We start from the raw sequence: 12,098 nt of genomic DNA, 5'->3' as shown, positions 1-12,098 counted from the left end.
CAGAGCAGCCTATGTGTGGGAAGGGATGCAGGTGCCCTCACTGCCCTTGTCCCTGGTATTTGAGAGGCTCCAGGGTTCTCCTGAGCCTGGGCTGGGGAAGCCCCCCGACCCCCCGGGGAGGGGGACACGCTCCCATAGTTCCCATTTTGTCCATTTCTCCTCTTTTGTCCTTCCTGATGCGAAGCCTCCTGGGGATGTGGATGAGTGGGATCCCAGAACCTGCACATCTAGTTCTTCTGGCTTCTTGTTGCTCTGGGCTTGTCTGGCTTGTCTCTGCTGGGATGGAATGCATGCATAATGGGCCTTGTTGATAGCACACTTTCTCAGCACTCTCCAGTAACTCGGGTGCTGGCCTCCCAGCCTCCTCCTCCGAGCCCTGCAGCTGCCAAAAAACCCTCCTTGGTTTACTTACAGAGTCTGAGATCCTAGCCAGGGCAGCCAGTGTCCTCCCCTTTAGCTCTTCCCTTACTGTGTGCCTGGGGCTGAAGGTGTATGGGGCTCCCAGCCAGCATCTCTCCTGGGTGGGCAGAGTCGTGGGTGTCTGTTTCAAGCTGTCCTGCTCTGCGCTCAACACGGACTGTGTGTGTCTTCTGGAAATACCCTCGTGAATAGAGGAACTTGGGTGGTTTTTCCTTCCTTCCTTCTTTCCTTCCTTCCTTCCCTTCCTTCCTTCCTCTCTCTTTTAAAGATTGATTTATTTTTATTGGAAAGGCAGATTTACAGATAGAAGGAGAGAAAGAAAGAAAGATCTTCCGTTCACTGGTTCACTCCTCCAGTGGCCACAATGGTCGATGCCAAGCCGATCTGAAGCCAGGAGCCAGGAGCTTTTTCCGGGTCCCCCATGCGGGTGCAGGATCCCAAGGCTTTGGTTGAGTGGGTGAAGTGTCAGTATCCTACCAGCTTCTTCCTAGTGTCAATCAGAGGGCCTGACCACTCCCCTGAGAGCACCTCTGTGGAACAGTGTGTAGAATGCCTGGGGTTACTCCACACCTGTGTTCATTGATGATGGGTGATCTGGCCCATTCTCAGGGCACCTCCTGTGGTGTGGTCCAGGCCTCCTTTTTTTTTTTTTTTTTTTTTTTTGGAAAGCCCTATTTGTATTTGAAAGGCAGAGTTACACAGAAAGAAACAGAATTTTCCACCTGCTGGTTCCCTCCCCAGATGGTCATAATAGCCAGAGCTAGGCAGGTCCAGGAGCTTTTTCCAGGTCTCCCATGTGGGCTTAAGATCCCAACGCCTCTGGCTATCTTCCTCTGTTTTCCCAGGCCATAAGTAGGGAGTTGGATGGGAAGTAGAGCAGCTAGGATACAAATTGGTGCCCAAATGGGATGCTGGTGCTTGCAGGCAGGGGATTAGCCAGTTGACCCATTGTGGCAGCCCTAGGCTTACCTCATCTTACAGAGTGGGGAGCTGAGCTGGCTCAGGATAGCAGTAGAGCTGGGATCACAAATGACTACGAGCTGTTTATCCTTGCCTCATCTTCTGTAGCTTTCAGCTTGAGTGATGTGAGTGTTGGGAGCAATCTGAGCTCTCAGAGGCCCATGCAGAGGCAACACAGACGCAGTGAGTGTGTGTGTGTGTGTGTGTGTGTGTATGAGTGCACATGTGTGCACATGCCTGGCTCCCTGCCACGTCCCCGGGTGCCCGGAGCCAGACTTGAGGGGCCACACCCTTAGTGGGCATGTCCACTTCCCCCACAGGGCAGGGTTTGTGTGTAATGCCTGTTTTTTTCTTTTCCAAAACTGGATTGGAATTTGGAACAGCAAATATTGAATCAAGGTGAATTCTTCTCCTGGCTGAAACTCTTACAGCTCACTCCACGTGAAGTGTGTCTACCTAAAAATACTCCTACTGGTCCGAGGCTGCAGGCTGCCAAGTTGCCCAGCAAACGCAAGGGGCGATGCTGGTGCAAGGGGGTGTCAGCCTGACCCTTGTGGGGACGGGACATACTGGACCACACGCACTGCCCCTGCATGATCCCAGCGCCTGCTCCCTACCTGGGGCCCTGGCAACTGTTGCCGTCCACCCTCTGTTAGAAACAAGTCCCATGGGAGGATAGGAGGGCCGCTGGCTTGGGCAAGGCAGGTGTGTTGATGGCAGAGAGGCTAGCCAGGGTTGGAGATCACCCCTAGAGTCGTAGGAAACCCCCAGACTGGGGCTGCTCCCCTAGCATGCAGACAGCTGGGACAGCATGGGGGTGTTTACCCCATGAGAGTGGCAGAGGGACCTTTTTTTTTTTAAGATTTATTTATTTATTTATTTTTCATTACAAAGTCAGATATACAGAGAGGAGGAGAGACAGAGAGGAAGATCTTCCATCCGATGTTTCACTCCCCAAGTGACCGCAACGGCCAGTACTGAGCCGATCCGAAGCCAGGAGCCAGGGACTTCTTCTAGGTCTCCCACACGGGTGCAGGGTCCCAAAGCTTTGGGCCGTCCTCAACTGCTTTCCCAGGCCACAAGCAGGGAGCTGGATGGGAAGTGGAGCTGCCGGGATTAGAACCGGCGCCCATATGGGATCCCGATGCGTGCAAGGCGAGGACTTTAACTGCTAGGCCACGCCGCCGGGCCCTGCAGGGGGACTTTTATTCCAGAAATCTTTTGAGTCAACAAAGAACCCTTGGTGCCCGACTTGCCGGGGACCACTGCAGGGCTGCTGCAGCTGGGGCTCAGGCCTGGAGTCATGGCAGCCTCTGCTGGGGAGGAGAGCAGGGCCGTGCTGCAGGGTCGGGGCTCTGCACGGGGCACATGTCAGGAAGCTGTGAGAGCAGAAGAGCAGAGGAAATCCCAGGGACGGAGAGGTGCAGGGAGGTCGCCAGCCAGAAGTGTGCCCTGCCAGCCCGGGAACACCTCAGACATCAGGTCTTGGAGGCCTCTTGCTTGGCTTTTGTCATCCAGTGGCCCGTGACCTGGTCAGTGTGTGTGTGTGACTTTCTGTCTGGCTCAGCTTGAGACTGTGGGCCTGGGACTTGGGGTTGACACTATCCTGAGTCAGGACCTTGGGATTCTACTTGTGGGCTGTCTATGGGAAGGAGGTGAGCTCTCTCTCGGGAGCCAGCTGCAGGTGGTGTGGTTTGACCTCGACCCAGATCCCCACGTGCAAGCAGATGTTTACATCTGAAGTTCCAGGTTAGTGGGAAGTTGGTAGAGTAAAGGCAGACTGGACCTAGCTGTGGGACCTGGTGATTCGTGAAAGGGGTTTCCCGTGGGAGACCGCGTCCACTGGACAGTTGATCCTGCAAGCCAGCCGTACTCCCAGTGTCTCTCCCTGCTTGCTGCCTCACCACTGCTCATCCACCGTCCTGCGGCCTCATCAGGGGATGCGAGCTTCCAGACTGCTGGAATAAACCTCCGTTCACCATCTTAGGGATTTTGGTGAAAGAGTTGCACAGATTCTTTTATTTGGTTAGTTATTTGGAAAGCAGAGCAAGGGGTGAAGAGGCCGTGAAAGGAAGGTCTTGCATTCCCCAAATGCCAGTAACAGCCTGCGTTGGGCTGGGCCAAAGCAAGGAGCCAGGGCCTCCATCCAGGTGTCCCACGTGGATGGCAGGGACTTCGGTCTGCAGCCTCCCGGGGCGTTGGTGGGAAGCTGGATCAGAGGTGCGAAGGGAGCAGGCGACAGCTGAGTGACAAGGTTTGGGCTGTGTGCTGTCCAGTTAAAGGAGACCAAGGGAGATTCAAGTCTTCCAAAGACAGGTTTGTGGCCTCTGTCACATGATTGAGTCCACCACAGGCTTCGTCTCACGGGCCAGCAGCCAACCACAGTGTCTCCGTTCTCTGTCCCTAGATCCCGTTTTTCGAGGACATCTGCAAGGGCATCCGGGCCGGCGACAAGTGCGAGCTGCTGGTGGGGTACTCGGCGGTGTACCGCGTCTGCTTCGGCATGGCCTGCTTCTTCTTCGTCTTCTGCCTCCTGACCTTGAAAATCAACAATAGCAAAAGCTGCCGGGCCCACATTCACAATGGGTAGGGCCCGGGGCCCTTCTGCTCGCCATGTCTCTGCTGGTGAAGTTGCCAGCCCTGACTTGGGCGAGGATGACCATTCGGGCACACCTGAGGGTCAGGCTCCTGTGTGTGATACCTGTGATCGGAGCCAGAGCTGCCTTCCTGACCCCTGCAGTGAGGCAAAGCCTACGGGGTCGCGGGCTGCCCTGTCCATGTGGGAGACACGGGGTCCTTTCCAGAATCCCATGAAAATGTTTCCTCCTTGTCTCTTTGCTCTCCAGCTTTTGGTTCTTCAAGCTGCTGCTGCTGGGGGCCATGTGCTCGGGGGCCTTCTTCATTCCGGACCAGGAGACCTTTCTCAACGGTATGGACTGAGGATCCAGGGCATGTAGGCACTATGTTTTGTCAGTGTTCTACGAGCTGATCCAGGTGACCTGGGATACCTGAGAGCAGCGGTTCTCTTGTGGCTTGTTCAAGAATCCCTGCGTTGCCCACCCATCCTCTGCTCTCCCTTCTTCTCCCTCCCAGGGCCGTTCCTTCCTCTCTGGCCCAGGAGTCCAGGTTGTGGACCCAAGGGAAGGAAGGTGCTCCTTGCAGGCATGCGGCCCCTGCCAGGCACTCCGTAAGGATGTTCGATCCACGCCGTGGTGTGCCTAATGCACTGTCCAGCGGCTGTAATTCCCCAGAGCTGCATTCCTGTGGCAGAGGGGTCCTCTGAGAACAAGAAGGGCAGCTTAGGTCAGCTGGGCCACCAGGCAGTGTTATGAACAGGGTGAGCCTTCCTCCGTGGGGTTAGCCAGTCCCTCCCTTGCATCTTTGTGGTAGAGCCGGGAGTTGCCTTGAACCCCTGGCCCCCACAAGCCTGAAGCCCTTTTTCTCATCAGACTGGAGTCTCCTCCTTAGCTCGTACAATTCCAAGCCTGGCTTCATCTGGTAGGCAGCATGCAGTTTTAGACCTCCCAGTGAGGTCAGGGCATCGGAGCCTCCATCCTGGTGCAGCCGACAGCCCATGTGTATTCTCTTCCCAGCCCTGTCTGTCTTCCCTTGGCCTGAGGCTTGGTCAGCTGGTCCATACCTGAGCCTTCCTCACTGGTAGGACAGAGAGCGCATCTCCAGTGTGTGTCCCCCACTACATGGACAGAGCCATGGGCACTCAGCGTCAAGCTACGCTGAGTACTCATGGCCATTTTTTTTTTTTAAGATTTTATTATTATTGGAAAGCCGGATATACAGAGAGGAGGAGAGACAGAGAGGAAGATCTTCCATCTGATGTTTCACTCCCCAAGTGAGCAGCAACGGGCCAGTGCACACCGATCCGATGCCGGGAACCAGGAACCTCTTCCGGGTCTCCCACGCGGGTGCAGGGTCCCAAAGCTTTGGGCCGTCCTCGACTGCTTTCCCAGGCCACAAGCAGGGAGCTGGATGGGAAGTGGAGCTGCCGGGATTAGAACCGGCACCCATATGGGATCCCGGGGCTTTCAAGGCGAGGACTTTAGCCGCTAGGCCATGCTGCTGGGCGCTCATGGCCATTTTTGATGGGTCTCTTGCAGCCTGGCGCTATGTGGGAGCCGTTGGAGCCTTCATCTTCATCTTCATCCAGCTCCTCCTGATCGTGGAATTTGCACACAAGTGGAATAAGAACTGGTATGTGCCTCTGATGCAGCCGGGCAGCTGGGGATGCAACCGGTGGTGCACTGCTCCTCGGGCCGTTGACCTATGCCTCCCTCCCTGTATGAGCTGTCTTTATGCTTTTTCCTGTTCTCCTCCTCTGCCCTTGTGTTTGGTTGCTGAGTCAGCCAGTGCTGAGTGAGCCATACTCAGTCACATGCCAGCACCTGGCTGTCCGGTTTGGTTTTCTGGAATTCTTTTAAAAATTCATGTATTTATTTGGAAGGTAGGGTAGAGAGCTCTTCTACCCGTTGGTTCATTCCCCAATGGCTGCAATGGCTGCAATGGCTGCAATGGCTGAAACTGAGCCAGGTTTAGGCCAGGAGCTTCTGACGAGTCCCACATGTGTGCAGGGCCCGAGGACTTGAGCCGTCTTCTGCTGCTGCCCCAGGCCATTAACTCAAAGCTGGATCAGAAGTGGAACAGCTGGGCATGTGGCAGTTAAACATGTTACACCACAGGATCAGGCCCCACCCTCCGTCTCTCTCCCTGTGTGTGTTCAGTAGGGGCTGGTATTTGGGTGCCATGTTGAAGCCACTACTTAGAACACCTGCATTCTTTGTTGGGAGTCCCTAGTTCAAGCTCTGGGTCCTCAACCTCCAGTCTAGCTCCCTGCTGATTCAGCTGGGAAAGCAGTGAAAGATGCCTCAAGTGCATGGGCTCTTATATCTAAAAGAGAGACCCAAGGAAGTTCCTTGCTCCTGGCTTCAACTTGGCCAAGTCTCAGCCATTGCCATTTAGGGAGTGAACCAGCTGCTGTCCCCCCTGTGTCTTCCCACCTGTTCCCTGCAACTGTATCTTCCAAATAAATAAAATGAATATTTATATATAAAAGCATTCAAGATGAAATGAGATATAATTGCAGTTGAGAGGGACGGATGAGTAAAAAGAAAAAGTTAGTCATTTTGTTATTGGGAAATACCACCTTCTAAAATGTTCCCAGCACAGTGAATAGCCCTATGGCAGCCCTGGGGCTTCCTGGGGCTTTAGAAAGTCATGAGCCCCACAGTGACATGGCTCCAAGCGTGCGTTGTGCTGCCGTGCTGGGCGCTGCGTGCTGAGTCACCCCCAGCTGCATGCTGTGGGAAGCACATGGTTTACATTGTGGTCTCCCCAGGGTCCAGTTTGAGGCAGCTGAGGACTCTGGAAGCTGAAGCCAAGTGGGCTGCTGTGGCTTGCTGTGGCCATGTTTCCTCGGCTGTGCAGAACTCAGGGCCACAGGCTGCACATGGATTTTTGTTGATGCAATGCCGCTCGTTTCCGTAATAGCCCTTAGCGTGACTTGACTTTGAAATCCTCCTACGATTTTTGCAAATGTCCTGCAAGCAGGGAACTCCAGGGTGAAATGGTTGCAGCTCCTGCTTCACCCAGTGCAGAACGCCTTCTCCTGAGAACGTGGGTGCTTCCTCACCCACAGGTTTGTGTCCAGGTAGACTCGGAAGCCGCCTTCGGGGTCGGTCAGTGCCAACTGCTGGCAAGTATTTTGGAAGCATATGCTTGCTTGAAAACTTTCTAGGGCCTGGCGCAATGGCTCAGTGGCTAAATCTTGGCCTTGCACATAGCAGCATCCCATCTGGGCACCAGTTCATGTCCTGGCTGCTCCACTTCCCATCCAGCTCCCTGCTTGTGACCTGGAAAAGCAGTAGCAGATGGTCCAAAGCCTTGGGACCCTGCACGTGCGTGGGAGACTTGGAAGAAGCTCCTAGCTTTGGATTGGCTGTGGCCGGGGCTGGGCTAGGCTGAAGTCAAGAGCCTGAAACTTCTTCCTTTGCTGCTTTCCCAGGCACATTAGCAGGGAGCCAGATCACAAGTGGAGCGGCTGGGATTTGAACCCAGATCTCATGTGGAGTGTCAGTATTGTAGGCAGTGGTTTAACCTGCTGAGCTGCAGAGCCCTTAGCTTTGAATTTTAAGTGACTCCTTAGGAAGGCCCTGGGGAGTCTGGAAATGGGCAGGAGTGAGATCTAACCTGTGTTCTAAGTCAAGGAAAGGTGAGAGGTGGGGAAAGGCCCCAGGATTGGGGCAGGTGCTGAGTTTGAGAGGCTGGGTCCCACCTGCGTGGCGGTCATGAGTACCCCACGGGGTTTTGGATGTCTGGGCTCCGGGGGAGAGGTTGGCCATGAAGACATGATGTGAATTGATTCCGTAACATGAATGATGGCATGAGAAGCTGCGGCCGGCCCTTCCTGCTCTGTGTGTCGGTCTGTTTTCCTGCCGTCGGTGATTACTGGGCTGGAGACGATTTTCCCCCTGAATCTTATCATCTTCCATTTTCTTCTTGTGCCAGCTGGGCTGATGGGTTGCATACCAGGGTACCCTCATTCCACTGCGTCCCCATGTTTCTGGTCCCTGGCCATCACCAGATGCTCCTGCAGGACTGCCTGCACCTTTCCCCAGGTGTGGGCACATCCGGTGAGCTGCCATCCCCCGGAAGCATTGGGAGGAGGTGCCGCTCTGACTCTGTTGTTCTGCCACCTCCTGTGGGCATCTGCACCTCCCGTGGGCATCTGCTGTTCTGCCACCTCCCGTGGGGGGTATTCTGCACTCGGAACGCTTCCCAAGCATGTATGCCGCCCGTCTGGTCCATGTGCTTCTGTAAGCTGCCACGCACAGCACTCCCTTCCTCCAGCTTTGCTGAGGGGTCGGGTCTGCCTTTAGGTGTTCTGCCCTCCCTGACAAAGGGTCAGGCATTTGCCAGAGGGGCTGCCAACAGCACCAGAGGCACAGACTGGGGCTCCTCAAGCTTGGCACTTTATAGAGAACCTCAGCCAAGAGCCCCCCTTATTAAAGTTGTGGCTGACCTCTCATCCTTTGTCCCACAATGACCCCAGAAGGAAACTCAGAGGTCCCACATGGGTGCAGGAGCCCAGCCACTTGCGCCGTCACCTGCTGCCTCCCGGATCTGTGTGAATCCAACCCAGGCTCTTCGTGTGGAAGGTGGGAGTTTTAACGAGCCTGTTCCCAGGAGCCACTTGTGCGGTCCACACCTGTCAGCGTGGCTCATGGCCAGCGTGGGAAAGCCACAGTGGAGCCACTTGGTGACGGATTAGGGTCTTGAGCCAACAGGTAGGGGTCTCAGAGTGTCCACAGGAAATCCCAGGTTTGGTCAGGTCCAAGAGTTTTGTGAAATGACCAGAACCTTCTAGCTCTGCAGCAGAAGCTGTGACAGTGAGTGCCCTGGACAGTGCGGACTCGTTGGCACAGGGCTGGCGGCCTCACTCACTTGTCTTTCTTCCCCCAGGACCGCGGGCACAGCCAGCAACAAGCTGTGGTACGCCTCACTGGCCCTGGTGACTCTGATCATGTACTCTGTGGCCACTGGGGGCTTGATCCTGATGGCGGTGTTCTACACGCAGAAGGACGGCTGTGTGGAAAACAAGATCTTCCTGGGTGTCAACGGAGGCCTCTGCGTGCTCATTTCCCTCGTAGCCATCTCGCCCTGTGTGCAAAACCGTAAGCAGGCGGGATCCTTCTCTATCCCTTCTTTTTAAGATTTATTTATTTTTATTGGAAAGGCAGATATACAGAGAGGAGGAGAGACAGAGAGGAAGATCTTCCATCTGATGAGTCACTCCCCAAGTGACCGCAACGGCCGGTGCTGCGCCGATCTGCAGCCGGGAACCAGGAACCTCCTCCGGGTGGCCCCTTGATTCCTTTCTGAAATAATGATTTAAAAAGGCACCTAGCAGGGGCTGGCATGGAGGCATAGCAAGCTAATACTCCCTCTGTGGCGCCAGCATCCCATAAAGGACATCAGTCCAAGTCCAGCTGCTCCACTTCCCATCTAGCTCCCTGCTAATGGCCTAGGAAAGCCTCCCATGTGGGAGGCTCAGATGAAGCTCCTGGCTCCTGGCTTCAGATCAGTCCAATTTTGGCCATTAAGGTCATATGGGGAGTAACCCGGCAGATGGAAGCTCTCTCTCTTTTCTTCCTTCTCTCTGTTAACTCTGACTTTCAAATTAAATAGCTAAATCATTCTTAAAAAACAATCATGAGCAAATCATGTAGGCTTCAAGTCTGTTGTTAAAACTCCCATTCCCTTTAACCTGTCAGTTTAGAATTTCCCAAAACAAACTACTGGTATTCAGACTAAAATGTCCTATATTAATTTCTCCCTTTTTTACTTTTTATTCATTTATTTTTTAATCTTGGAAAGGCAGATTTACAGAAAGACAGAACAAAAGATTTTCCATCTGCTGGTTCACTCCACAGATGGCCACAATGACCAAAGCTGAGCCTATCCAAAGCCAGGAGCCAGGAACCTCTTGCAGGTCTTCCCAGGGCTTTGGGCCATCCTCTACTGCTTTCCCAGGCCACAAGCAGGGAGCTGGATGGGAAGTGGAGCAGCCAAGACATGATCTGGCACCCAGAGGGATCCCGGTGCTTGAAGGGGGAGGATTAGGCAATTGAGCCATTGTGCCAGGCCCTAAATTCTCTCTTTAGAAATAGAGCTAACACCCAGAAATATTTGATTTGCTGCCATTAGTTGCTAACGTAAGTTCTGAGTCCCATGCCACTCTAGTTACTTATTAATTTAATAATAATCCTGGAAAGAAATCTGACTGATGGGAAGACTAGGTGAAATGGCAACCTTTACCTTCAGCAGGAATTTCAACAAAACATTTTGACCAAAGGAGAGAGTGGCTCCCCATCCGAGGCTCTGGGGTCGGGTGTCCAGTTAGTGGGAGAGGAATACTGTGGCTTTAAAAGTCCCTCCCCTCCCCCGGAGAGTGTGGAGCCTGGGCACTCCTGTTTGAGCCTGCACCACACTGGTGTGTACCCAGGACTCTCAAGGATTGTCTTGTCCTGTGACCCTGCCGTGGGTGGGTGGTGGCTGGTGGGCTCCGTGAGGTCCGTGTGACTGACCACACTCACAAGCAGTGAGGAAACCTTTGCCTGACCTTGGGACTCAAGAGCTCGTGGGCAGGATGGGTGTTGAACCTGGTGGTTAAGGGATTTTCTTGGGCTCAGTCTGGCTCCTCACTGCAGCTGTGAAACTGGGACGTGCTGCTGCAAAGACTGACTTAAAATGTATTTATTTGGAAGACAGCATTATATAGAGAGAGGAAAAGACAAAGAGAAAGAGATCTTCCAGCCACTGATTCACTCCCCAGATGGCCTAAACAGCCAAGACTGGTCCAGGCTGAAACCAAGACACTGGAATTTCTTCTGGATCTCCTAGGTTGGTCAGGGAGCCAAGGTTTTAGGCCATCATCTGCTGCCTTCCCAGGCCAGCAAGGAGCTGGATTGGAAATGGGACTGCCAGGACTTGAACCAGGACCCATATGGGATGCCAGCACTACAGGTGGAAGTTTAACATGCTGTGCCATGGTGCCAGGCCCCTTTGTTTTCGTTTAGTCTGAATCATGTGTTGTGCCCCCCCCCCCCCAGTTTCCTTTTCTCTAGTGGAGGAGTGTGATCTGGGAGGGTGGGGTTCCGTGTTTGAGGGCTTCTGTTGCCGTTTCAAGCCGCTCCCCTTTGTCCGTCGCCCTCCAGGACAGCCGCACTCTGGGCTGCTGCAGTCGGGCCTCATCAGCTGCTATGTCACATACCTCACCTTCTCGGCGCTGACCAGCAAGCCCGTGGAAGTCGGTAAGCTGGCCAGCAGGAAGGTCTGTGGGGTGACCCGTGCCCTTTGCGGAGGAAGCGGCTGTGTTGGCATGCCAGGGCTGCTTTCAGAGGCGGCAGCTGCAGGGCTCTTGAGCAGTGCTCAGTTTTCACACCTGGACTGAAAGCAGGAACTCCTGCGGAGCCCTGCTGCACGTCAGACGGCCCCGGGGTGGCTGGCCGGGTCTCCTGTAGGATTATCTGCACGTGCAGCTCAGTGGATGCGACAAGTCCTGTTTGGCTTTGGGAGGCTGATTTCTTGTTCATTATCTGAAAGGCAGAGATGTTCTTGCATGCTGGTTTGTTCCACAAAAGTCTACAACAGCTGGCACTGGACCAGGCTCAAGCCCAGAGCTCCGCCCAGGTCTCCCGCACAAGGGGCAGGGACCTGAGGTCCTGAGCTGTCACCTGCTCTCCCTTCCCACCTCAGTGCTGGGCTGCATTCAGATGTGGGAGCCCCAAGCAGCATCTTTTTTTTTTTTCCTTTAAGAGGCATTTTATATTTGTCTGAAAAGTGGAGTTATAAAAGGACAGAGAGAGAGATCTTCCATCCACTGGTTTTCTCCCTACCTGGCCACAGTGGCCAGGGATAAGCCAGGCAGAGACCAGGAGCCAGGAACTCCGCCTGGGTCTCCCATGTGGGTGGCAGGGACCCAGGCACTTGGGCAGTTTCCTGCTGTTTTCTCAGGCACATTAGCAGGGAGCTGGGTCAAAAGTGGAACAGCCGAGACTCAAACCAGGGCTTGTGGGGATGCTGGCATTACGAGGACAGCTCGATCCTCTGGGCCGCAACACCAGCACCGTCCTAACCACTGCTCCTTCTTTGTCTTGAGAGGGTTGTTCTTCTGACTGCAACAGGAAAGTGAGGAGTGGGAAGGA

The 12,098-nt window shown here is 54.3% G+C and overlaps 1 protein-coding gene across 1 annotated transcript in view; it reads left to right on the top strand.

The window, feature by feature from the left end:
- SERINC5 (serine incorporator 5) overlaps positions 1 to 12,098 on the top strand; it is a 61,397-nt gene that overhangs the window by 43,131 nt on the left and 6,168 nt on the right. The window contains exons 3-7 of the mRNA XM_058656322.1: positions 3,788 to 3,966; positions 4,227 to 4,309; positions 5,496 to 5,589; positions 8,854 to 9,065; positions 11,109 to 11,204. Coding sequence (XP_058512305.1) covers positions 3,788 to 3,966; positions 4,227 to 4,309; positions 5,496 to 5,589; positions 8,854 to 9,065; positions 11,109 to 11,204 — 664 coding nt within the window. The remainder of the gene's footprint in view (positions 1 to 3,787; positions 3,967 to 4,226; positions 4,310 to 5,495; positions 5,590 to 8,853; positions 9,066 to 11,108; positions 11,205 to 12,098) is intronic.

The sequence above is a fragment of the Ochotona princeps genome, chromosome 28, assembly GCF_030435755.1.
Source record: "Ochotona princeps isolate mOchPri1 chromosome 28, mOchPri1.hap1, whole genome shotgun sequence".
Classification (NCBI taxonomy): Eukaryota; Metazoa; Chordata; class Mammalia; order Lagomorpha; family Ochotonidae; genus Ochotona; species Ochotona princeps.
This window is presented reverse-complemented; position numbering and strand designations above follow the sequence as displayed.